Source organism: Erythranthe guttata, chromosome 1 (assembly GCF_056151865.1).
Source record: "Erythranthe guttata isolate IM_541 chromosome 1, IM_541, whole genome shotgun sequence".
Lineage (NCBI taxonomy): Eukaryota > Viridiplantae > Streptophyta > Magnoliopsida > Lamiales > Phrymaceae > Erythranthe > Erythranthe guttata.
The window spans coordinates 5,563,515-5,588,324 of NC_142533.1; the positions used below are offsets into that span (position 1 = coordinate 5,563,515).

At 36.3% G+C, this 24,810-nt stretch overlaps 4 protein-coding genes and 1 non-coding gene across 5 annotated transcripts; 3 read left to right on the forward strand and 2 right to left on the reverse strand.

Moving 5' to 3' along the window:
• Positions 1-9,834: 9,834 nt before the first annotated feature.
• Positions 9,835-10,936, reverse strand: INP1 (transcription factor). The gene has a single exon (XM_012990426.2). The coding sequence runs from the start codon at positions 10,830-10,832 to the stop codon at positions 10,008-10,010; it is 825 nt and encodes a 274-aa protein (XP_012845880.2). The 5' UTR covers positions 10,833-10,936; the 3' UTR covers positions 9,835-10,007.
• Positions 10,937-13,989: 3,053 nt separating this feature from the next.
• LOC105965885 (Exostosin family protein) lies at positions 13,990-15,635 on the forward strand. The gene has a single exon (XM_012990430.2). The coding sequence runs from the start codon at positions 14,119-14,121 to the stop codon at positions 15,466-15,468; it is 1,350 nt and encodes a 449-aa protein (XP_012845884.2). The 5' UTR covers positions 13,990-14,118; the 3' UTR covers positions 15,469-15,635.
• Positions 15,636-18,713: 3,078 nt separating this feature from the next.
• LOC105965882 (protein RGF1 INDUCIBLE TRANSCRIPTION FACTOR 1) lies at positions 18,714-20,730 on the forward strand. The gene is made up of 5 exons (XM_012990427.2): positions 18,714-18,805; positions 18,896-19,072; positions 19,160-19,234; positions 20,056-20,202; positions 20,338-20,730. The coding sequence occupies exons 1-5, from the start codon at positions 18,803-18,805 to the stop codon at positions 20,569-20,571; spliced, it is 636 nt and encodes a 211-aa protein (XP_012845881.1). The 5' UTR covers positions 18,714-18,802; the 3' UTR covers positions 20,572-20,730.
• A 13-nt stretch (positions 20,731-20,743) lies between these two features.
• Positions 20,744-20,814, forward strand: TRNAG-GCC (transfer RNA glycine (anticodon GCC)). The gene has a single exon. It is a non-coding gene; the product is annotated as a tRNA-Gly (tRNA).
• Positions 20,815-21,392: 578 nt separating this feature from the next.
• On the reverse strand, positions 21,393-23,996 carry LOC105965888 (flavin-containing monooxygenase FMO GS-OX-like 4). Its single transcript, XM_012990432.2, has 7 exons — positions 23,284-23,996; positions 23,098-23,168; positions 22,594-22,746; positions 22,443-22,525; positions 22,198-22,333; positions 21,912-22,085; positions 21,393-21,781 (listed from the first exon to the last, which is right to left on the reverse strand). The coding sequence occupies exons 1-7, from the start codon at positions 23,876-23,878 to the stop codon at positions 21,587-21,589; spliced, it is 1,407 nt and encodes a 468-aa protein (XP_012845886.2). The 5' UTR covers positions 23,879-23,996; the 3' UTR covers positions 21,393-21,586.
• Positions 23,997-24,810: the final 814 nt, after the last annotated feature.

Genomic DNA, 24,810 nt, shown 5'->3' on the forward strand with positions numbered 1-24,810 from the left:
TGTGGAGTCGTTCAACTACGTCAACAACGCGCCTCGCCAATTCCAAAATCAAGGGTGGAGATCACAAGGGCAATATGGAGGAAATCAACAAGGCCAAGGATATCAGAGACCTCAAGGTCAATTTCAAAATCAAGCCCCTCCTCAACAAAGCTATCAAAGCAACAATCCACCGGCCCAAAAATCAAACACGGATGAGATATTGGCCCAATTCATGACCGCTACCCAAGCCTCGTTGCGAAATTTGGAGAATCAACTCGCTCAATTAGCTTTGAAGCAAGAGAACCGCCCGCCGGGAGCATTGCCATCGAATACGGAAGATCCTCGAAATCAAAAGTTCGAGACGTGCCAAGCTAACGATGTCAAGAGCGAAAAAAGGGAAGAAATTCAAATCAAGCCGCAAGTCACTGTAGCCGAATGGGTCGAGCCAATCCCATATCCACAAAGATTGCTAACGAAAAAGATCGAGGTCGAGACATGCCAAGCAATCACCTTGAAGAACGGTAAGCAATTGGAGGAAGCCCCACGAAAAGAGAAGAGAAGCACGGTAATCGAGAAGCCGAAAAAAAATGAGGAAAAAGAATCATCTCATGACGAGCCACCATCGACGGTGCCTTCACAAGTCCCTCCAATTCCTTATCCTCAAAAGTTTATAAAGAAGAAGCTCGATGCCGAATATCAAAGATTTTTGGACAAGTTGAAGGAAATTCGAATAAATATTCCTTTCATTGAAGCACTTCAAAAGATGCCAAAGTGGGTGAAGTTCCTCAAGGACCTCGTGAAGAAAAGTAAGAAATTGCAAGGGAACGAGATAATCCAACTCACGGAGCAAATTAGTGCAATTCTTACTCGGCCTCTTCCACAAAAACTCGGCGATCCAGCATCTTTGAGTGCAGGAGATGATGGCGGAAACGAAAATCGGAAAGAGCAAGTTTACTTCATGGACTCAATTTCAACTCCTCCGAGAGAAAGTCATGCGAGTCGAGGTATTAACGACGATGAGAATGCAAGGAAGATGTTGCCAACTAAAGGCTCGAGCAAGTCACGAGAGAAGGATGAGTCAAGCTATTGTGGTCGTAAGGAGAAAATCAAAAAGGAATTGCACAAAGGACAATTGGTGTTATTGTGCAAATCCCGTCTTTGGTTATTTCCAAGGAAGCGCAAATCAAAGTGGTCGCGGCCGTGTATTGTCCAAGAAATTCTTCCTCACGAGGTGGTCAAAATAAAGGAGAGAGATTCAAATCGTACGTTCAACGTAAAACGGAGCCGGCTCAAACCGCATTGGGAAGCGAGTGAAGATTGCCAAGTGACTTCGGTCACTTTTGCTTGAAATTAAAGAAGCAACGTCCGGCTGAAGACTATAAACTTAGCGCTTCTCGGGAGGCAACCCGAGCTTTTTTTTCGTTTTTCATAGTTTTCTTTAACTTTTCGTTTCGTTTTTTTTTTTATATCGTAAGCATGCATTCTAATTTAATATTTTAATTTTACTTTTCAGGGTCGAAAACGTGATCGAGGGTCGAGTCGTAATTCCGAAAAAAAAAAAAAAAAAAAAAAAAAAAATTGCACCACTGCCTGTGGGACCCCCGTCCCAAAAATAGGTGTAAATTTGGGACCCCCGTCCCACAACCAGAAGAAAAAAAAAAAAAAATTCGTTTTGCCTTCCCGCCAATTCTCATACCCCGATGACGACGATTCCGACTAAATCAGGTGTTTTTTATCCTTAAACTTTGTGCTAATTTCGTTGAGGGCAACGAAAATTTTAAGTTTGGGGGTGAAAAACATGTTATTTTGTGCTTATTTGTTTTAGTTTGCATGCATTAGGTTTTAGTCGTTTTTATTGTTTTGCTCGTTTTTTCGTTTTTATTGTTTTTCTCGTTTTTCCGGAATAATAAAAAAAAAAAAAAAAATTGCTTGAGTCGAATGCATCAATGATTTATGATGATGAGAGATGATCAATGTTTAATGATTAGATTGCTTGTTTTGTGTGATAAAGATTAGATGCTTGTTTAGCTTTCGATTCAACGGGACTTAGAAGCGAATTATTGCTAGGAATCACATTTTGTGCATTGCTTTGGTTGAATGTTTTGTATTTTAAATTTTGAATTAATTTGTGCTAGATCATGTTATGTTCGGTTTTAGAACTCACCTTAGGAAATTTATGATACGAAGTATTGAGTAGTGAGTGATTTGGGATATGATTTGGGCCTTCTTTGAACCGTTTGAGCCTTTCAAGCTGACCTTTTTATCGAAATTATCCTTAGAACCTTGATTTGAGCCTCGGAGAAAAGGTGTTCGTTCTTATAGCCAATGTGTAAGGTAGAATAGGTGGAGATTCTTGAAAATTACCCCTTGGAGTTCGGTCGAAAATTTTTTATAAGGTCCTTCTTCTTCTTCTTCGAAAAAAAAAAACCGAAAAAGAAAAAAAAAAGAGATGAATATATATATGCTTCTATATATATATATATATATATATATATATATATATATATATATATATATATATATATATATATATATATATATATAAAAGAGAGAAAGAAAAAGAAAAAGAGAAGAAGAAGAGACTAGAAGGGAGAAATAAGGACTAGTTGTTGAATTATTTTTGAAAACTCGATCCCTTGCCTCAAAAGCAAAAGTGGAGACTTTTGAACTTTTGAGAATCGAGTTTATTAAAGTCCGTAGAGGTGAATTCATTGTTTCAAACGCCTATCTTTCAAATTTTGGCGTAATCACCTAAATTCAAGAAAAATAGCCACATATACCCATATTTCCTACCTCGAACCAAAGAGCCTATCAATTGAAAGCCACAAAGCCCCAATGATCCCAATAGCTTAATGTTCGATATTAGTAGAGTAGAATAATTTGGTGAGTATTTGGAGTCAAGCATGTGCATGTAAGTATAAATTCTTTCTATCTTTAATTTGCAAATATTGGATGCTTGAAGCAATTGTATGAATTGTGGTTTTTGGTAATGGTGAGTGACTAAGTGTTGTTGAATTTTGAGCTTGCGAATGCCTAAGAATTGTCATTATAATTACAAGTTCTGAAAACGTGAAGTTGATCATTGATCTATGTGATGAGATGTTATCGTTGAGTTATTTGCTTATTGGTAGATTTTGCTTGAGGACAAGCAAAAGTTCAAGTTTGGGGGTGTGTTGAGTGTAAATTTTACGCTCGATACGTTTACTTTACGTGGATCTTTTGTTTAGATTTAATTATATTTGTGCTTTTAATTGATTGATTTTGTGTTTTATAGGTGAAAACGAGAATTAGGTGTCCATGAAGGAAAAAGGATCAAAAAGAAAGGAAAAAGTTGCAAATAAGGAAATAAATCGAATTGGAAGAAGGAATCCCGCCACAGCTTTGGCAGTGTCCACTATTTCGAGCATATCTCTCTCATACGAACTCCAAATCAGCTGATTTTGGCGGCATTGGAAAGCTAATTTCAAGGGCTACAACTCTTATGTACGCAACATTCTGAAATTCGGACTCCAACATGGCGAAAATCGAAGAACAAATCCTGGTGGAGGAAAGTGGCGGAAATAGATTCCTATTAGGTTTCTACTACTTCCTTATCAAGAAAAGCCTATAAAAGCAACAAGTCCCTACACCATACGCACGAAATTTTACACCACAAATCGCGAGGAACGAAGATCAACGAAGACTCAAGCATAGTTTTTCTTATTTATTTATTTTATTTTCTTTATCATAAGAATCACGAGTAGCTAAGTCTTTATTTCTAGGATTTTATTTGGAACCCTATGTGGGATTTATGAACCCTTTTCTATGATTTTATGCAAGTTTTAATTCCGGATTATTTCTTCTACTTGTTTTATTAAGTGCATGAACTTGATCAACTTATGTGCTTTTATGTTATTGTTAATCGCATGAATCGGAAGATCGGGTTAATAATTAGAACTGTGGTAGAAGAGCCTTTGTGGTATTAACATATGAATATAGTTAATATCTTAGGTAGCCATTATTGAGATTTGTGCTTAACGCTGTGTTCTAGAATTAATTGCATAGGAATATAGTAATTGAATCTAGAGTATTAGAATCGTAATACACGCGGAAGCGGGTTATGATTATTTTAGCATCTCAGGTTAATAATCCGGGTTAATTGCTTGCATAATTGAAGGAATTGGGGGAATAATAATCACATAGGGGGAAGAATAAAATCCTAGGCTCGTTTACTCTGATAAATCTTCGTGTTTAATTTGCTTTCTTGCTTTGTCGTTTTAATTTGCTTTTTAATTTATTTTAGTTAATTCTCTCTAAAGTCGACTGTGTAGGGTGGGCTTGATAATAATTGGTAGAATTTAGCGTCTAGGATTAGATAATTAAATATTCCCTGTGGGTTCGATATCCGGACTTTTAGTCCACTATATTACTTGTACGATACGTGCACTTGCGTGTAGGTTTTCGGCCAACAATGATCCAGGCTCATTTTGCCCCATAACTCGCGATCTCTAGGAGTCGCCTGTTCACGGAATATCTTGCCAATCTCAGCACCATCCTCGCACTCAGCAAAGCTAAAACCCTCCCTCACGGGAGTCAAGCCTAGTTGCGCCTGCACCCCAAGGCCCGCACTCGAGCTCAAGTCGATGACGTTTTGGGGTTGATGATCAGAGGAAGCGCGAGCCCTCTTACGCGAAGAGGAACCCATCGGGACCTCTTTCTTCTTGTGTTTCTCCGAAGTGTCCATCTCAGCGACGACGTCAACATTATCAGGTAGCATCGGCTGCGAAGAAGAATGTTGGGCCAGATCACCAATATGAGTAGGGACCATCGGGTCCGTCTCGCCTTCAGGAAAGATATCAAACGAACTATCTTCGCTGTAGAAGAGTTTGTTGAACTCCATTCCTGCGAACAAAAAGAAGAGCGGAGTTAATAGAAAGCATAGGGATGCACGTTGATGAAAGGCACAGAAGGAAAATAAGACTATACTTATGTTGTGATAAGGGGTGGCGGTCGAGTTAAGCCATCTCAGGCCAAAATGTGTTAAGATGCGCGAATTCCGAGTTAATTTCTCCACATGAAACCAACCCGGGCGAACTAGATCCAGGAAAGTCCTCAAGGTAGAATCCATGCGAGGTTTGTCAAAAGGAGGAGTCTCATTGATCATTCGAGTAGGGAAAGGAAAGGGGGTAGAAGAGGAAATGTAAACGTAATATCGATCCCAATAATGCACCTTATTGGGGTATTTGTCCATAAACTTGGTACCAGCACGGGCGGCTAGGTAAAACATATAAGGGGAGTACTTCTTCGCAATAAAACAAGCAAACAAGCGATCAGCGGTCGGTTCTATTCTTTGCCACGCCAATACACAGTAGAAGACCGACATAAAGCGAATAGAATTGGGGTGGAATTGGTTGATAGGAATGCCATACTTTTCAGAAACTGCGACGAAGAACGGATGAAGGGGAAGAGCGAGGCCAGCGTAGAACTGGCCTAAATGGAAGGTGACGCTGTTAGGAGGAGGAGAATAAGGTCGCTCATCCTCACGAGGAGTCGCAATAGAAAAACCCGACGGAAGACCCACATCGCGTATAAACGATTCTATATGGCGAAGGGTTACGAGGGAGCTCTCTGAAACTCCCACTTCCCCTGATTTGGCCTTTCTTCTAACTTTCTGAGTCACCGGCCGAGGCCCGAGGTTTATAAGGGGGCGAGATGTGTCAGAAAGCGTGCCGGAAGAAGAGGAAGAGTCAGATGAGGAAGAACTAGGAGACGAAGATGACCCTAGGACTAAAGAAGGGCCCTCGTTCAGGGGCAATGTACGCTCGGCGGAAGAAAAGGGACGAAGGGACGACGACGAAGGATCGAAACCCATGACACAGCGATTCAAGAATTACAGACGTATTAAAGAATAAAGAAAATGAGGCAAAGGGCGGAGAAGTACCTGATGTCTCAGAAAGAAAAGGAGGCTAAAGAACACGCAAGGCTGTTTTTCACGTTGAGCGAACTGGAATAAGGGAGCGAGTAATGAAAAGGCGAGGTAAGATAATGAGGTTTGTAAAAGGAACGGATGAAATGGAGGAGAAAGTATATATAGGAGAAGGAATAGGTAAGGTGAAACGACTCCGTAAAAAAGACCGTCGGATCGAACGGTGATAGAAGGCGGAGATTAAGACACGGGGTCCGAGTAGCTGAAAAGGGCAGAGGTTTGGGAACAGGTGTCTTGTCACGGTTGGATGATGACAGCTATAAAAAAAAAAAAAAAAAGACGATACGTCTCCCACGTGCGAAGGGTACGGGACTCAAGGCGCAGGGAAATAATGACAAAGCATTGGGAAGGAGCGCAGGTTTATAGGAATAAAAACGGGGTGAAGGAAAGCTCGCGCCCTCATCAAGCGTATTCTCCAGCGAACCATTCTTAGGTTCACTCGAGAATAGGGGGGACTAGATGATAGGGCCCGGTTTGTCGACCCAGCCATTTGTAATGGGCCCAGTAGCGAGAAGGGCAGCCCGCAGAGAGATTGGGCCAAGCCGGACGAACTTAGTAATAACTAAAGCCCAAAGGGTAACATATGTCTTTTAGCAGTTTTCTCCCCGATGCGCTCGAACAAGGCCCAATAGAACGGAGCGATGGCCCAAGCGAGTTAATGGGCGATCGAAATTCTCATGATTAGGGCTGGGAGAGTCGCGGACGTTAGGGGGATTGCGCGAGATTGGCATAAGAATAAGGCTGAGGGTCAAATCAGATCTTCTATATAAGGCCCAAAGATCAAGACCCATAGGAGGCGGGGGAGCAATGGACGCAATCTGTCCCCTTGATTGCCGGGAAACAATTAGCCTATAAAAAACCTTTGTAACAATCATTCCGAGGACACGAACACACAAAAATACAGAAGAGAGTAATAAAAACGTTCATAAATATTCCGATCATTATTTATACAGTAGGATTTCTATCGGAGGACTCATAATCGGAGCCCCGGTGGGAAATTCTTGAGGGTGCGAGCTTTCGACACCTTCAATATATATATATATATATATATATATATATATATATATATATATATATATATATATATATATATATTAATATTTCATGTTACTAATACAGTCAATTATATATCTTCCTGATATTGTACTTACACACACTAATTTGTTTTTTTATTCTTTATTACTCCCTCTGATCCCATATATTTATTGTTTAGAGAGTTTTTCTTTGTTCCAATTTATTTGTCACTCCTAATTAATTAGTTGTAAACAATTAATGTCAATGTCAATGATACTCTTAAAATAACGGTTTGAGTCGTTGCGCACATATTAAGAAAATCAAAAAATGAAAATCATTGAAATATCACATTAACTGTTTTACAACTAATTAATTAGGAGTGATAAATGGTAAAATTGAAAATAATACAATTAATGTTTCATTGGAAATCTAAAATGACAAATAATTTGGGACAATAAAAAGCTCTCTAAAAAGACAAATAACATGGGACAGAGGGGATATTGACTCGTGTCAAATGTATGCTATACTCAATGACGTTTACTCCAAAAAAAAAAAAATATGTCGTATATACCAAAACATACACTAGCAGAAAATTTGGTTTTTACTACGAATCTTTTTGCTACATTAAAAAGTCGTTAGAAAATGTACATTTTACTACTGCGAATTTGGCAGTTTACTATAGCAAAACTTTTGTCACGCCCGTATTCGCTATAGGAAGATAATTCATAGTAAAATCTTAGCGAACAAATTTGTATCACGAATTTGGTATCTCACGCTATGTATTTGTGTTGTAGTAAAAATACATTTTTCCTACTTGTGACACTAATATGCAATTGCGGTCCCTAATGGGGGAGGGGGTTGTCACCCCCAAGATTAAGAAAATAAAAAAGTTTAAATAAATTGTAGTTACCAAAAGAAAGATCCATGTATGGTCCTAATTGTGATTAGTGAATGATCCATGTAAAGAACAGCAGGTGGGCTGGGCTTTAACTTCATCTGGAATTAAATGGACCCTAATTAACCTAATTAAGCACTTGAACTTAATGACTTATTAGGGTTTTAAGTATTTTGGATAAGACTCAAATACAAGTTAAGTTTTAGGTCTTTAGGATAACCCACTAAAACTCTCTTATGAGTGCAGTAAGAAAAAAAAAATTATGTGCTCTTCATGAAAAATAAAAGAAAATAAAAAACGTAAAATATCGCGAAAATCGTGTCCAGGGAGCTGCGAGGTACGACAACTAAATTGGAAAAAAAACATGTAACAACTATAGTCGTAGTTGTACATGGTTTAGGCGGTGTTTGTAAAAACTTTTAGAAATGGCTTATGAGCGTTTAGGTGTGCAAATAAGTTTTTGCTTTTGTTTTTTTTTTAAATAAGTTGTTTTAAGAAGCTATAATTTTAAAAGCATCCATGTGGCTTTTTTTATTTCTATTTTAGTTGAATTCCAACTAATTTACAGACAGACACAGGTAACTTTTACAAAATAAGCACTTATTCCCAACTTAGAGGGTGTTTGGCTAAGCTTATAAGATGTTAAAAGGAGCTTATAAGATGTTTTAGAGCTTATAAGCTTTTCCAAAGTGTTTGGTAAATTTTTAGAAAAAAATCCTGTTGGAGAGCAAATAAGATCTTTTTAAATAAGTACCTCTACCCCACCTTTTTATTTAAGATCTTTTAATGAGTAAAAATAGGAAATAAGCCCATTATCCAAACACTCTAAAAATTAATCCTAAAAATAAGATGTAACAGCTTATCAGCTCTTAAAACATCTTATCAGACGTAAGAGCTTATCAGCTGTTTAAAATAAGCTTAGCCAAACGCCCTCTTAATTCCCATTACTTACTTCTAGTTTTAAATAAGCTTTGGCAGACACCCCTTAGACACAAATAATGATTACTTCCACTTAAACGGGGCACAAAAAATAACTAGATCCGCATTTAACGAGGCTCAGATAATGGAATAGCAGATGAAATAACAGATTTTCAACTTTAAAATTCAAAATTTTACCTCACCATATATTTTGCTCCAAATCTATCAAACTTATTATTTTATTTTTAAGGGTAAATTACAAACACCTCCATGAGGTATGGTCAAATTACAAAAGAAAAACCCTCTTGTTTGGATAATTACATCTACCCCCTCAACTATGATTTTTTCTTACACCTCCACCCTTATGGTGCCAAATTCAACATAATCATCTAGATTCCGTGAAATGTGCTCTAGTTTGTACTCGTTTTGTGTAAAAATATAGTTTTCGATACACCACAAACTGATATATACAAGCTAAAAATCACATATTATGATCATCTTGCTTCATAATGTAGAGTTTGAATGGGATAAAGCGGGTACAAAAGTGATAATATTCCATATAATCTCGAAAATTCCACTAAATTTGAGGAGTTGAGGGGTGGTTGTAATTATCCAAACAAGAGGGGTGTTTTTGTAATTTGACCATACATCAGGGGTCTTTGTAATTTACCCTATTTAATGATTATAATGTCGTCGTAGTATTTTTAATGTATTAAATGAAATGAGGGAGCAAGATTGGGTGGATTTTTTGGTTTTAATTTTTTCTTTTCTCATTAAAATCTTGATTCTTGAATGAAAAGATGGGAGGAAAAAAATAGTTTATTTGATGCTACACCCGATAAAATACATCGAATGATGATTGACCATTGATCTGCATATAATCACATAATACATCTATAGTACGTGTATTTATTGGTAAGTTATTTCACGACATTAACGGTTAATAATTACCGTTGTATTTCAACGGGTGTAGCATTTCAATAACCGAGCAAAAACACCGAAGGTGACTAACCAATGATACTAATTAGATACAAATTAAAGACGAAAATATGAGGGCAAAATTAAAAAAATACGAAATTGATAATTGATCTAATCTCCAATCTATTTCATAAATTCGAAATCAAAAGAAGAATATTAGCACCTAATTACAAACTAATTAGGGCATAATTAAAATCCAATCAGTGCCCTAATTTCAAGAAGACCAAAAATAAAAGATACAGACAATTCACCGATGAATCAATCGATATTCTTCCCGCAGTCGTTAAATTCTTTCAGCAATTTCTCATCCCGGAATCCGGCGAAGAATCCGGCGACCGCCTCAAGAAACACCGCCGCCTGATAAACACTCGTCGCCGTCAGGACATCGGCTAGCACGCTCCTCCTCAGCCTGTTGGCGTCCACCACCACCCCCACAAGTTCATCCATCTCCGCCGCCAACGCCTCCTCAACCGCCGCCTTCGCGCCGGAGTTGACCCCCCACTCCGACCCCACCCTCTTCACGAACCTCGCCTGCGCGTGGCGCAGACGCGCCGCCAGCGCCGGCACCATGAGCCGCAGCCCGCACTCGATCTGGTCCACCTTGGACGTCAGATCCTTGGACGGGCTCCTCCACGCAACCGCCACGTGCCACGGCTTCTCAAGCGCCGCCTTCACGGCGGCGGCGCTGCTGCAGTTGTAGTCGTCGTTGTCGTCTTCCTCTTCGGATGAATCTTGATCGTCAAGAAATGATCGGAGGAGGTTGGTGAAGAGGTAAGGGTGGAAGTCGCCCAGCCAGAGGAAGGGCCTCTCGAGGGAGTTCCGCCACTCGGGGTAGAGGCAGTGGGCGGCGTCGGCGGCGGCGGCCTGGTCGAGGGCGGCATAGTAGGACTGGAAGTGGTGGTGCATGCCTTCGACCTGTGTGGAGAGGAGGGAGGGGGAGACGGAAGTTGATGAGAGGGAGCGGCGGAGCTGGGGGAGGAGGGTGGTGGTCAGGGTGGATATCCAGTTGTTGTAGAACTCGCCGAACGCCGTCGTGGCGGCGGCGCTGGTTTTCTTCCGGCCGAAAATAGCCGATTTCAACATCTTTGAGGAAGATTAGATTTCTTGAAATTGGTGTAGAAAAATGAGAAGAGGAAGAAAGTTTTCTTTGGCGATCAAATTTAAAACGGCTGCTTTTAATTATTATTATTATTTATTTATTTTAATTTTGTATTCTATATGCAATTTGCTATAAATTACTCTATATTATATAAAGAAAATTATAAATCTTACAATTTTTTATAATTTAATTACTCGTTAAACTAAAACATTAACTAGGGCTTTTATGGTTTTGTAGAACTACCTTTTGAAATTCACCATATAGTTTGAAATCCTAGATGTACACATAATAACACATATCTATGTATATATATGCTTAACGGACAATTATTTATATAGATTTACGGTTAAAAATGACATGGTGAATTTCACCAGATGTAGGATTTCAGAAGTCGGCTTTCATCTACTAAATATTTCGGCTTGCATTCTAAAAAATCAAAGGACTTTCTTAAATATATAAATTACTTTTTCAAAATAAATCAAAAATATTATTGAGTTTCTCAAATTATTTAATTTAAGGTAAATTACACCTACAACCCTGCAGTATGCTAAAATAATTTTAAGGTTCATGTGGTATCAACAATTACAATGACCCCCCCGAAACATTGTTAGAAATCGAACGAAATAATGCATTGAATAAGTTATTTCGTTAGGGTTCTAACGGACAATTAGTTTCATTAAGTGGTACGGTGGAGACATCATAGAGCTACAGGTTGACATGTCTACCCCAATATTTCTTAAATCCTAATTGTTTTATATAAGATTTACAAATTTTCGTCTAAGGTAGCATTAACAGCCTCGCATAAAACAAATATAGTCCATATCGACCCCCAGGGCATGAAATCTTGACTCCGATAATTACTTCAGGGATGTGACTGTAATAACTAGTACTACATGGACCTTAAATTTATTTTAGCATAATTTACCCTTTAATTTATAATCCATTATTAAATACTTGTCAAAAACTAACAAAACCCAACCACAATTACACGGGTATGCACGTGAACAGCACGCTGATAAAAGTGCTCTTTCCAGAAAAGAATCGTATCAATGCATAAAAGTCAACAATGAAAATGCCAACAGAACACAGCCTCTTTGCCTATTTATATGGTACTAATTTATATTGACTTAATTTAACTTTGTACCCTAAAATATAGTTTTTTGACACTTCGCACCCATGAAAAAAGTTAATAGCATTTTACACCATTAAAACATAATAAATTATGCATAATGCACCACGAATAAATTTTTAAAGTTAGTGAAGGTAATTTAATATTTTTTGTGGTATTGTTTTAGGATGTCGAATGATTCAAAAAAAATATATTCATCAATCCCTACCAACCTACAAAGTGAAAAAATAAAATACATATTTAAAAATTATATATTTAGCTATTTTACTATCAAGTGATTTGAAAATTATGTTATCTTCCAGCGATTTACACTAAATAGTTCCACAAATTACAAAAGAGCCATCAAAAGAATAATTTAGTGAAAAAAAATTATTTTACTTTTTATTTGTAAGAAAATATAGTTTTTTTAGTAATTCATGTGATTTTTTTTTTTTTGAAAATTTTGTATCCTCGAAATTAGGTTGGTGGTATTAAAAACTAACAATTTAATTTGTTATTTTGCACCCAAAAAATACCAAAAACCAACAAATGTGAAATGTCTTCACGAAGTTTTAAGTATTCAATATAGGGTGCATTTTGAATGATTCATTGTTTTTTTAGGGTAAAAAATACTATTAATCTTTTTCAAGAGTGCAAAGTACCAATATGCTATATTTCAAAGGTGCAAAGTAAGAATAAATCAATGTACATTTACAGTACTAGTTAGGGTCGACCACCAAACTACTCGTTAATACTGGATTCTTGTTAACGAAAGGAAACAAGTCCGAACATATAATTTTGTTCGATAAGCAATAAAATTCGGCTAGATTAATTATAATAAAATAAGTTGAGAAAATATTTACGATAAATCAAGAAGTCCGATTCATGTTTGGCTCGATTAAGACTAGTTTGAACTCATCTAGGCTACTTATTAAACAAACCTCAAACACAAATTTAATAAGAAAGTTAATAATTCAAACAATTTTAACAACAATGCATAAGGTTAATTACACGTAATTAAACCTGAGACAACGTTAACTAAAGCTCGCTAAATACGGATTAGCTGCCGAGTCAAAATACTTTAATAGTTTGTTCCTCTTTCCGTCCACCGACACAACTCTTTGGGCTAAAAAAAAAGCATATGCTTTTCCTTTTAATAATATCTTCAATTTTCCACCTTTTTCCAAATTAATTGTTTAATACTGAGGATTAATGTCTTAGATAGTTACATTGTTATTTTAATTAAAAATATGTTAATATTTATATAAAGTATGTTAATTTTTATTTATTTGATAAAAATAAAGTATTTTAATTCAATTACAGGTAAATTACAGCCCTGAGTAAAATTATGAAAAGAATTTTTATTTTATTTTATTTGATAAAAATAAAGTATTTTAATTCAATTACGGGTAAATTACAGCCATCCTCAGTCAAATTATGAAAATAATTTGTTTTTTTTTTATTTGATAAAATTAAAGTATTTTGAATTCAATTACGGGTAAATTACAGCCATGAAAATATTTTTTTTTATTTTATTTGATAAAATTAAAGTATTTTAATTCAATTATGGGTAAATTACAGTCATCCTGAGTCAAATTATGTAAAGGAAAAAAAACCCTCATTTTTGTATAATTACAACCACCTCTTAATTATAAATTTTTTTTACATGTTCACCCTGGTAGTGTCAAATTTAGTGGAATTTTCTCCAAATTGTACTCATTTTACCCCATTCGAGCTTCACATTTTGAAACAAGATGATCATAAGATGTGTAAATGATTTGTAAATATCAGATTGTGGTGCATCAGAAACTGCATTTTTGCACAAAACGAGTACAAACTAGAAAACATTTCGCGGAATCAAGAAAAAATATATTGAATTTGAGACCATAAGGATGGACGTGTAAGAAAAATCATAGTTGAGGAGGGCAACTGTAATTACCGAAATATGAAGATTTTTTTCGTAATTTGACTTTACTTCAGGTGCGGCCGTAATTTACCCTTTTTATTATTGAATATTTGAATTTCATAAAATTGAAAAAATTACTAAAAAAAGAACCAAGAGACCAGGCAAATTCAGTTAATTCCCACACCCCCTCCATTAACCCACATCCCCCCCTTTTCTCCTCCACCCCTCATCTCAACCACCACCACCGCCACCACCAATGCCACCACCGCCGCTAACACCCATCTTCCTCCTCCTCCTCCTCATCACCACCGCCGCCGTCTCCGCCGCAACAACAACCCAAGACTCCGATCTAGAATCGGACTGCACAAACAAATGGATCCACATCCGGCACCTCCCACCGGAATTCAACCTGGATCTCCTAAAAAACTGCTCGGAATATCCGGTGTTCGACAACTTCTGCCCCTACATACCAAACCACGGCCTCGGCCACAAAACCCACAACTCCTCCCACAGCTGGTACCGAACCGACCCGTTTATGCTCGAACTCATCTTCCACCGCCGCATCCTCGAATACCCCTGCCTCACACCCGACCCGGTTCTCGCCGACGCCGTCTTCCTCCCCTACTACGCCGGAATCGACAGCCTCAAATACCTCTTCGGCCCCGAAGTCAACTCCAGCTTCCTCCACGGCCTTGACCTTTACCAATACCTCACGAATTCCGAAAATACCCCTTCCATTTGGGATAGGCACCACGGCCACGACCATTTCCTCGTCATGGCCCGGCCCGCCTGGGATTTCAGCCAGCCCGTTTCCAACGACCCGCCGGTTTTCGGCACCTCGTTTCTCGAGCTGCCCGAGTTTTTCAACGTCACCGCGTTGACTTTTGAGGCGAGGGCGTACCCTTGGCAGGAGCAGGCGGTTCCTTATCCGACGTCGTTTCACCCGCCGAATCTGGCGTTTCTTGATTCGTGGATGAACCGGGTTCGGAGATCCCGCCGCAGCACGCTGATGGTGTTCGCCGGAGGCGGCGGGATCTCGGCGAACCCGAATGTGAGGAGAAGCATCCGGCTCGAGTGCGAGAATATTACCAACAGTGTGAACGCAAACGAAACCGGATATTCGAATCTTTGCGAGTTTGTGGACTGCTCGAATGGGGTTTGCGAGCACGACCCGATCCGGTTCATGAAGCCGATGCTGCAGTCGAGCTTCTGCCTGCAGCCGCCGGGTGACACGCCGACGCGGCGGTCGACGTTCGACGGGATGCTGGCGGGGTGCGTGCCGGTGTTCTTCGAGGAGCTCTCGGCGAGAAGGCAGTACACGTGGCACCTGCCGGAGGAGGAGTACGGCGAATTCTCGGTGTTTATTGCGAAGGAGGATGTGGTGGGGAAAGGGGTGAAGATTCTGGATGTGCTGATGAATATACCGAGGGCCGAGATTCGGAGGAAGAGAGAGAAAGTGATGGAGATGCTGCCGAGGATTATGTACCGAAAACACGGGAGTTCGTTGGGTTTGAGGAGCAAGAAAGATGCTTTCGATATCGCCATTGAAGGCACTCTGCAGAGGATTAAATCAAGAACTCAACAATTTGCAGCTCTCAGAAAATGAAAAAAAAAACTTTTTTGTTGTAATTACTTTTAAGTTATGATTATGTGTTCTTCGGGTACTAATTAACACGTAAGTTATGTGTTCTTCGGAACGAATTAGCACTAGATTATAGGCGGCGGCCGTATTCGTGTTTCTACAAGAAAATTTTGAATTTCTACTTCGGCCAAGATCTTCGTTACTTCCCCGAATATGTTGAATAAGAGGCAACCGAAAAACTCGGCAACTCGGAACTTTAATTAAGCGGATGGGAGCACGAGCGTTGGTAAAGATCGGTTTATTGACGGAGGAGTTCCCTTTTTTCCTCCCCCTTCCTTAGAATTTTTTAATGCTTTCGGTTCCGCGGACTTAGAATACTTCTCTGCTGGTGAGTAGAGTGGTTCTTTTTTGGAAAATCTCACTTTGCAAAACTTAAATCTCCAAATGAGTTGATGTTACGATATCAAACCTCTCTACATGGTCAAATGCGTCGCCCGCGTAGTAAAAGCATCCGTATTTCACGAGTTTTGTTGCGTTCCATAGCCATTTGGAATATCGAATTGCTCTAAATAATACCGAGGTTTGAAAATAATACACCCAAAACTATTGTTAGTAATCTATGTAGCGCGGATACGGAGAAAAGGGAAACAGACACGAGAAACTCCATTTTCCAAAAAGTTGGGTACGGGAACGTGGGGAAATGCATTAATAATAAAAATATTGGGGTGCACTCATAATTTCTAAAAAATATTATAATGTTTAATATCATTCCATAAATTACATCCGGGACGTATACAATTTGAAGTTTTTATTTAAAATAAATTTTTGATTTATTTTGTGTGGAAACATGTTTTCAGTTTTTCATTATTATCAGAAACGTCCCTAAAAACTTTTAAATATTTATGGAAACGGCCCCACAACGTTTCCGAATTTGTCATGGAGTTTTGATTTTCGAAACATTTCCGAAACATGGAAATGCGTGTGGGTTGAATTTTTCGCGCATCGTAGTTAGTAATAAACGGAGGCCATCTTTTGTTAATTTGGACTTGTTCAAATTTTGAGTTTACTTGCGCTTGGACCATGATTTCTGAAATTTGGGCTAAAGCCCATGAGAATTTCATCAAGCTTATAGAATAGGAAATGACCTAAGGGTGGTAAACGAGCCGAGTCGCCTCGTGAGCTCGATGAGTTGTCTTGAAATAAACTCGAACTCAGATTCTAGTTTTTCAAGCTCGAGCTAGTTTTAAGTTGTTCTTGAGCTCACGAGCCGGCTCGTGAACCTTATTTATTATTATTATTTTCATTTTTTTATATATTATTTTTTATTTAAATAATGTCTAATAATATAAAATATTATAGAAATAAATAAAAATAAAATATAAATATTAAAAAATATATATATTATTACAATTTATTGATTATTTTGTTATTTTTTAAATAATTTTTAATAATAATAAAATAATAATAAAAAAAAATTATTATAAAAAACAACAACAAATGAGTTTGGGTTCGAGCTCGTTAAAATAAACACGAGTTCAAGCTTGAGCCTGCTAAAAGAGGCGAGCTCGAGCTCGGCTCGTTCACACTCCTAAAATGACCTCATGTTAAGTAAATTATGTAACAATATTTTGATGCAATGTTAGATTTAGGGTAAATTACGGCCATTTCATGAGATAAACGTTCAAATTACGAAAAACCTCTTGATGTATGGATAATTACAATTACCCATTATCTATAAATCTTCTTACACGTCCACCATTATGGTGTCAATTTTAGTAAAATCTTCTACATTATGTAGAATATTCTCAAGTTTGAAAAATATGCGTATCGTGGCTTGTAAATGTCGTATCGTGGTGCATCACAAGCTACATTTTTGCACAAACACAAGTACAAACTAGATAATATTTTACGGAATCTAGTAAATTCTGTTGAATTTGACACCATGTGGGTGCACATGTAAGAAGAATAGAGGATTCATATATAATTAATCGTAACTGTAATTACTCAAACATGAACGATTTTTTTTCGTAATTTTACTATACCGCAGGGATCGTCGTAATTTAAACATTAGTATATCATTTTGCAAATTAGTAATAAAAATTAGAAACTCATAAATTTTTAACATATTCACAAAGGAAAAATAAAATAATAATTAATGATTAAGAAACACAGAAATCTAGCAGGATCTAGCAGCCAAGTAGACCTTTCATCATTACAATGAAGCAAATGGAAATCTATGAACTGACAGCCAATATATATATATATATATATATATATATTCCTCTGTATGTATCTGTATCTGCACATATCATCCCCTAGAACTTGCTAAAAGATTTGATTTTGATTTGTTTTTCTAGGCTTCATAAATTTCCCCATCAGCCATTAGTCAAAACACACACACACACACTGTTCTGCTCTCATTACATCCACCCCATCTTTCCCAACTGTCGTTTCATCTTTCAATCACATAAAACAAATTCTCTCTCTCTCTCTCTAGTATAATTTAATATATGGTTAATTACAAATTTAACCCTTATATTTTCATTATTGTCGCATATACCATGTGATAAAAAATGTGACAAAGTGACCCTCAAATTCTAGTTTATATAGTGTAAGTACCTTACCTTTTTATCCTTACCTACAGTTATACGATACAAATAGACATTTTTGACTTTATTATTTGACGAGTTTGTTTACTTTATTACGTAACACGCCAGTTGCATCAACGAGTGATTCTAGAAAAAAATATGTCATATAGTATTTTGGACGTACAAAATTGGATGGAATTTTTAGATTGTGAAAAATAAAATGAAGGAAGAAATATGAAAACAAAAAAATAGGAGTAAATTGAGTACTGCATGAGAGAAACAAAGAGACACACATTTTACATACAACCAGATGGATATTTTCGTCAGAAACTGTACAACATCTAGTACAATGGTCTGTTAACTTTAAATAAGGGACAAAATATGTTAACTAACTTAATGGCAAGGGCTACTTTGTCACAATTTATAGAACACGGGGTATATGCGACATTAGTAATAGTACAAGGTTCAATTTGTGTTTAATCTATAATAAATACTGTTGAGGTTTACTATGAACAGTAAACAGCAGTCACTCAGCCACCTACGCCGCCTCTTTCACACCATATATCCCTTCATCTCCTCTTTTCATGCTAACGTTTCTTCTGCCTTCTTATATATATATATGTATGTATATATATATATATACATACATACATACATACATACTTATATGTATGTATATATATAAAATGGGAGAAGAAATTAAATTTGAAGTTGCAGTCCATTACATATGAATTAAACCATCTTCTAAGACTTCAAGAAAACTATTGAAAATGGTGAGTTTTTTTATTATTTAGTGATTTTTACTATGTGGTTTTGATTTAATTAATTAATTAATCAATTATAATTAATTATAATAAAATCAGGAAAGTATAGAAGCAATTCCAGGGTGGATAAGAGTGCTTACGTGTGAAAGATTCTTCAATTCATGTTTGGTTCATGAGTGTGAAAAGAAAAACGAAGAGAATACTTTCTGCTTGGATTGTTGCATTACTCTTTGCCTCCATTGTTTGCCTTCTCACACTACTCATTCTCTCTTACAGGTAATTTAATTAATTAATTATTTGTCTCTAATTTTTATTTAATTAGGATATGATTAATTAATTAATTTGTTTGGTTTGCAAATTCAGATTAGGAGGTATGTGTACCAAGATGTTTTGAGGTTGAAAGATGCTCAAGAGTTGATGGATTGCTCTTCTATTCAAGTAATTAAATCTGTTTATTAATTATGTTTGTTTCCTATTTAATTAATTACTTTAAAATTTAACAAATATTGTTATTTTTAATTTCTTCAAAATTTGACTGATGTTATTTAATCTTTTTACTTCATAATTATGACTGTATGCGACCTAATTGGGGATGGGAATTGAAGGTGAGTTTTCGAGTTTCGTCGATTCCGACTCGAATATTGAACAATATTTTTCATTCTGAATTTCGGAATTCCGATATCCGATTTCTTGGATTTTTCTTCAGAAAGGAATTGGAATACATATTAAATTTCAATTTTTCGAACATATTTCCAAAAATTTCCTATTTTTTCCCCAAAAATTGCACTTACAAGATTAATTATTGTTACGCATTTTATATTATAGGTGATTAAAATTTTGAAAATTTTGAAACCTGCCGATTTCGATCTTTTTTTTTGTTACCGATTTCTGATATTTCCAAAAAAAATTTGAACTGAATTGGAGTTAGTTTTCACTTCTAAAAAATTGGAAATTTGTAGAAAATAATAATTTTCGAACTAATTCGTCCGATGAAACCCTTAGACCTAAATCCTAATGAACGTTTTACAAATATACACGATATGCAATATGCATTACCCGGTTGTTCGTTAAATACTTAAAAATGTATACATACTAATGTGGATGTATGTAAAATATAAATGATAAATATTCAATATATTGCGTAAAATATCATAATTTCATTGAGTGTAACATTTATTTACAATACGTTATAGCGAACGTGGACAAATTGTGAAAATTATATTTGGTTTGTTTAATTAACAATTTGTGCGTAATTACAGCCGTACATAACAAACGGAGCAAAGGTATTGTTCTTAAAGCAAAGGCCGTTACGGAGGCAAATGATGATCGGTTGCTCCGGCAAATCTTGTTTAGTATGTGAACGGAATCTCCAGGACCCGTACCTCTTTTGTTCGATCTTTTGCAAGGTCTCATATATATTTATATTTTTTCATTTTAAATTAACTTGGATCATAATTGAGTATTTAATTAGGTCACTAATTCGAACATTTAGTTTTTAAAGATAAATATATACAGTTGATATATATATATTGTGATGGCAGGTGAGCTATAGTATGAGCAATAACTCAATGAAACAAGTGTGGACACCAAATTCGATTAATCCCCGTACAACCTCGTCTGGTTCAAGTAGTTCGACTTCAACTATTCCTACCAATTGTAAAATTCTTTGTACTCAATCTTTCAAGAAGAAACGAAGAAGCTGCACTAGTATTGTGTCGTCGGCCATGAATAATAATCGGAGAAAGAATGTACCTCGAAGATCACCCTTGTCTTAGAATTAATGACGAAGTATTTCTGTATTTTTTGCTAGAAATATGATGAAATGCTGCTAACATGCAATTTTACATTTGCTCTATAGGTATTACATCATATTTCTAACATCTTACTAGTATATGTTTCTTCTAGGTTATGGTACATTGATTAATGTTTGGGAATTTCATACAAGAAGCACCAGTGGTCTAGTGGTAGAATAGTACCCTGCCACGGTACAGACCCGGGTTCGATTCCCGGCTGGTGCATATTAAGTTTTTAATTTTTTTGCTTAAGTGTTAGTTGAAAATTGAAATGTAATGTTGTTTTAATTTTGTTAATGCCTGCCACCTTGATTTTTAACAAATTTTCAATCAGGTTTTGACAAAATTCAAAACAAAACTGTAGTACTTTTAGAGTTAGTTTTCTAATTCAAATTGAATTAGTAGATTGGGTATCGAGTAAGTTTTCTAATTCAAATTGAAAATTAGTTAGATTAGCTGTCGTGTTAGTTTTCTAATTCAAATTGAATTAGTTACATTGGGTGTCGCAAGATAATTTTCTTTTTTTTTTGAATTTGGAAGATAAAATTAAAATTATTCATGAAATAATTATTACATTTTAAATTTTAAATAGCTGAAAATTCCAAAATTGCGGGCAGACAATGTTCATTGATTCATGCATATATTTCTCATTCGTCATTTAATATTTGTAAATCAAATTGGATTAGAAAGTTAACTCAAAGAACTACAAATTCCCCTTGTTTTGAGTTTTCACAAACTTCGACTCGAAAATGGTCAAAATCACGTTTGCAATTGAAATTATATCTCATCAAAACTGAAACACATTTATCAAATTCCAACATAATTAAATATATATATATTTTGAATATTTTTTCCCTTATTCCCAGATTGATATCAATACACATTACATTTCAACAATCTCAGGTTCAATTTCCAGTCGATAAATAGGAAATTGTGCAGATACATATGCACGTATGTAATAAGAAACCCAAGGGTTTTTTGATACGAAAAATAAAAATTACGCCTTAAATGCGATGTTTAGTTTGTCGAAACATTGATGGGCGAGTGAGATCAAATCTTGGTCTTCCCATTGGTCACGGTACGTTTCGGGTGTGCTCCTCTTTCTTCTGCCCGTCACAAAATACATTTCCTTTCTCCATTCTTCTGTTGGTGGAGAGCCGCTCTTTGCCGCCAACAAATCATTATACTCGAACTGCATACCGTAATCAATAATAGTTGATTACTCGAGATCAAACATTTACATTTTTACCTTTATATTTATTAAATTCAGAAATGAAGCTATTTTCTTAGACCACTCTCGAACAAATAAATCGAGAAATTACCTGTTGGTCCCCTATTTTATGAGTATATCGCTTAGGAATGCCGGATTCTTCGAGCGACGAGTAAAAAGCTTCGATATCGGCTTTCATTTCCTCCGTAGATTCAAGTGGAATTCGACCAGATAAAACTCCAGCTATCCACTTTGTTTGGAATTCGAACAACGGAAAAGGTACAACCTGGAATTAAAAATCAAATCTTTTCCTAATGTCAATTGTGTAAAATCTCAAATTACATAATAAAAAATAAAAAAATAATAATAATTGAGCAATGTGAAAAGATTATAAAAACCTTCCACGGCAAGCCAACAAACGAAAGCCACGGAGCCAATGTCGGAGGGAAAACGTGCTTATAAAGCGGACCAACTCGATTTTCTTCCACAGTCAAAATGTCGTTTGTTTCAAGAAAAGGAAAATGATATTTGTAACTGCAAAAAAAAAAAAAAAAAAAAAAAAAAAAAATTTCGATATTTTTAATTTACTTTTCGACTATCTTAAGAAATATCCGGAAAAAAAAAGTCGCTCCTTTGTACCTACCCTGTGCAGTGAAGGATAATATCCGCGTATATTGTGTTTCCGTCTTGAAAACACACGGCACCATCTTTACGGACACTGTTAATCTGCGGATATATATATTATGTCAGCATTATGCTGAAATAAATTCATCGGAATTAAAAATAAAATTTACCATGGATTGGAGCCAAATATTGTCGTGCCCCGACAATTTTCCGATATCTCCAATTGGGAAAGATCGAGATGCAATGTGGACTTGTTTAGCAACTTTAGCAATATCTCGGGAAATATCATCGGCACTTGCGGAACTTCCGATTAGCACCACAACCTGCAAAAATCACTTCAATGAATCCTCTAATTTAATAATAACCTAACACGCAGACTTGGAAAATATGAAAAACGGGTTCATCAAAATATGTAAGAAAGTAGTACCTATCATTCATACATACGGAACGACATCGAAGTTTCAATTTTCCGAGAATAGTTGGAAATTTACATACATTCGTATCAATCGAAACGTGATCCGAATCATTTATATTTGCAAAAAATAATCGAACCACTCATATTATACACTTAAGCTCGTAGCTATTCATTTGCTTTCGATGTTCAATAATCGGCAGGAAGTGTATGAAAAGTGATCATACTTATCAAGGCAAAAAAAATTGCACCTCACACATACTTGATCGAGAAACGGGTCGGGTACCCGATAGTTGTGGCTGTGAATCTGCTTCCCGGGCCACTCATCAATGCCTGAAATATTAGAAAAATAAAATTAAAATTGAATCTTTATAATTAACAAAACAAGAAAATATTTGCTGGTAAAAAAAAATAATTGAAATTCAGGATTGAATTGGGCATTTCTTACCGGGTAATTCTGCAATTCGGGGCTCCGTATAGTGCCCATTACAAACCACCACAGCATCAAAGGATTCATTTTCTTCTTCTTCTTCTACTAATTCCCAATTTACCCTTTTCGATTTAACAACCCATTTTCGATGATCAATCAAACCCACATGAAAAACCTCTCGCCCAAACCTAACCAACTCACCCAGCTGAAATTCATCGGCAAAATCTCTCAAATAATCCAACACTTCACAGTGACCCGGAAACCTCCTCGGATCCCTCCCGGGTTTTCCGGTCGCCGTAAATGGGTAAGCCCGGAAGCCCATAACTTCCCGTGGTAGGTTGGTCCGGAGCGAAGCGTACAGACTCGTGTGGACTATTTTCCGGGTCGGGTCGAGCCCAATCGGGTCGTTTTCCGTTTCGGGCGTGTATGCCCAGGTGCCCCCTATCTGGGTTTCCCTCTCGTAAACGACGACGCTGTGGCCTTCTCGACGGAGCTCCAGGGCGGCGGAGAGGCCCGCCGCTCCGGCGCCGATGACCGCGACGGTTCTGGAAATAGGTGGGGGCATTGCGGGTAGGGGAACCCGGATCGTCGGGTTCGGGTTTGGAATTATCATTTGAGGTTTTGTATTTGTGTGATTGAATTACTCCAATTATTTTATTAACTAGTATTTCTTTTTTTTGTTTTGTTTTTTTTTTTTTTTTTAATGTTTTCGGCATTTTCTGCATGTGGATTATTGGAATTGGAAGGTGAGAATGGCTTTTCAAATTATCTGAAATGCTAAATGAATATGAAATTAATTTGATATTAAAAATACTTAATATCAAAATTATTGCTTCAAATTTATTTTTAATAGATATTGTAGGAACATTTAATAAACAATGCTTTAAAAGAATCGTCCTACGAAAATGTTGAATTCATTCTCTTTTTGAGTGATTTTGAGAAAATGTCCTAGAAAGAAGATGTAGTAGAAACTAGAGGTAGAGAAACAATTTTATAAAAAAATTCAATTTGTCTGCGTGATTTACTCCCTCTGTTCCATAATATCTGTCTCTTTTGAGAAATTTTTTTGTTCCATATTATCTGTCACTTTACAATTCCAATGCTGCATTAATTGCTTATTTTTCAATTTTACCATTATTAACTTTATAGCACTCTTCCTGCATTAATTAATAAATAAGGGTATTTTGGTCCATCAATATCAATTTTCCTAAAATCAAGACATATTTATTGAGATTCTTAAGATTTGTGCCAATGTGAAAAACGACACCTATTTAGGAACGGAGGCAGTAATAAATTTCGTTTGAGCTCCCCATAGTGAAGTGTTTGCTTTACTACAATTATGATCCTTTTTCTTTACTTTTGTGCTTTGTTTTGCTTGTCTAACAAGAAAAGTAACATTCTTTGTAATCTCATATTATATATCTATCTATACACAAATAAACATATATGATTCTAGTAAAAAAATATAAATAGACTATTTATATTTTTTTACTAGAATCATATATGTTTATTTAAAATAGTGAAAAATACCATAGTGTACCATAA

Excerpts from the sequence above, each read along its gene's own strand:
- LOC105965885 (XM_012990430.2), top strand. The coding sequence starts at position 14,119 with ATGCCACCACCGCCGCTAACACCCATCTTCCTCCTCCTCCTCCTCATC.
- LOC105965888 (XM_012990432.2), bottom strand. The coding sequence starts at position 23,878 with ATGATAATTCCAAACCCGAACCCGACGATCCGGGTTCCCCTACCCGCA. Across the intron at positions 22,526-22,593 it reads ATATTTGGCTCCAATCCATG|ATTAACAGTGTCCGTAAAGA; the intron begins GTAAATTTTATT and ends ATATATCCGCAG. Across the intron at positions 22,086-22,197 it reads TTGTTGGCTTGCCGTGGAAG|GTTGTACCTTTTCCGTTGTT; the intron begins GTTTTTATAATC and ends TTTTAATTCCAG.
- LOC105965882 (XM_012990427.2), top strand. Across the intron at positions 19,073-19,159 it reads CTACTCATTCTCTCTTACAG|ATTAGGAGGTATGTGTACCA; the intron begins GTAATTTAATTA and ends TTGCAAATTCAG. Across the intron at positions 20,203-20,337 it reads TTTGTTCGATCTTTTGCAAG|GTGAGCTATAGTATGAGCAA; the intron begins GTCTCATATATA and ends TTGTGATGGCAG.
- INP1 (XM_012990426.2), bottom strand. The coding sequence starts at position 10,832 with ATGTTGAAATCGGCTATTTTCGGCCGGAAGAAAACCAGCGCCGCCGCC.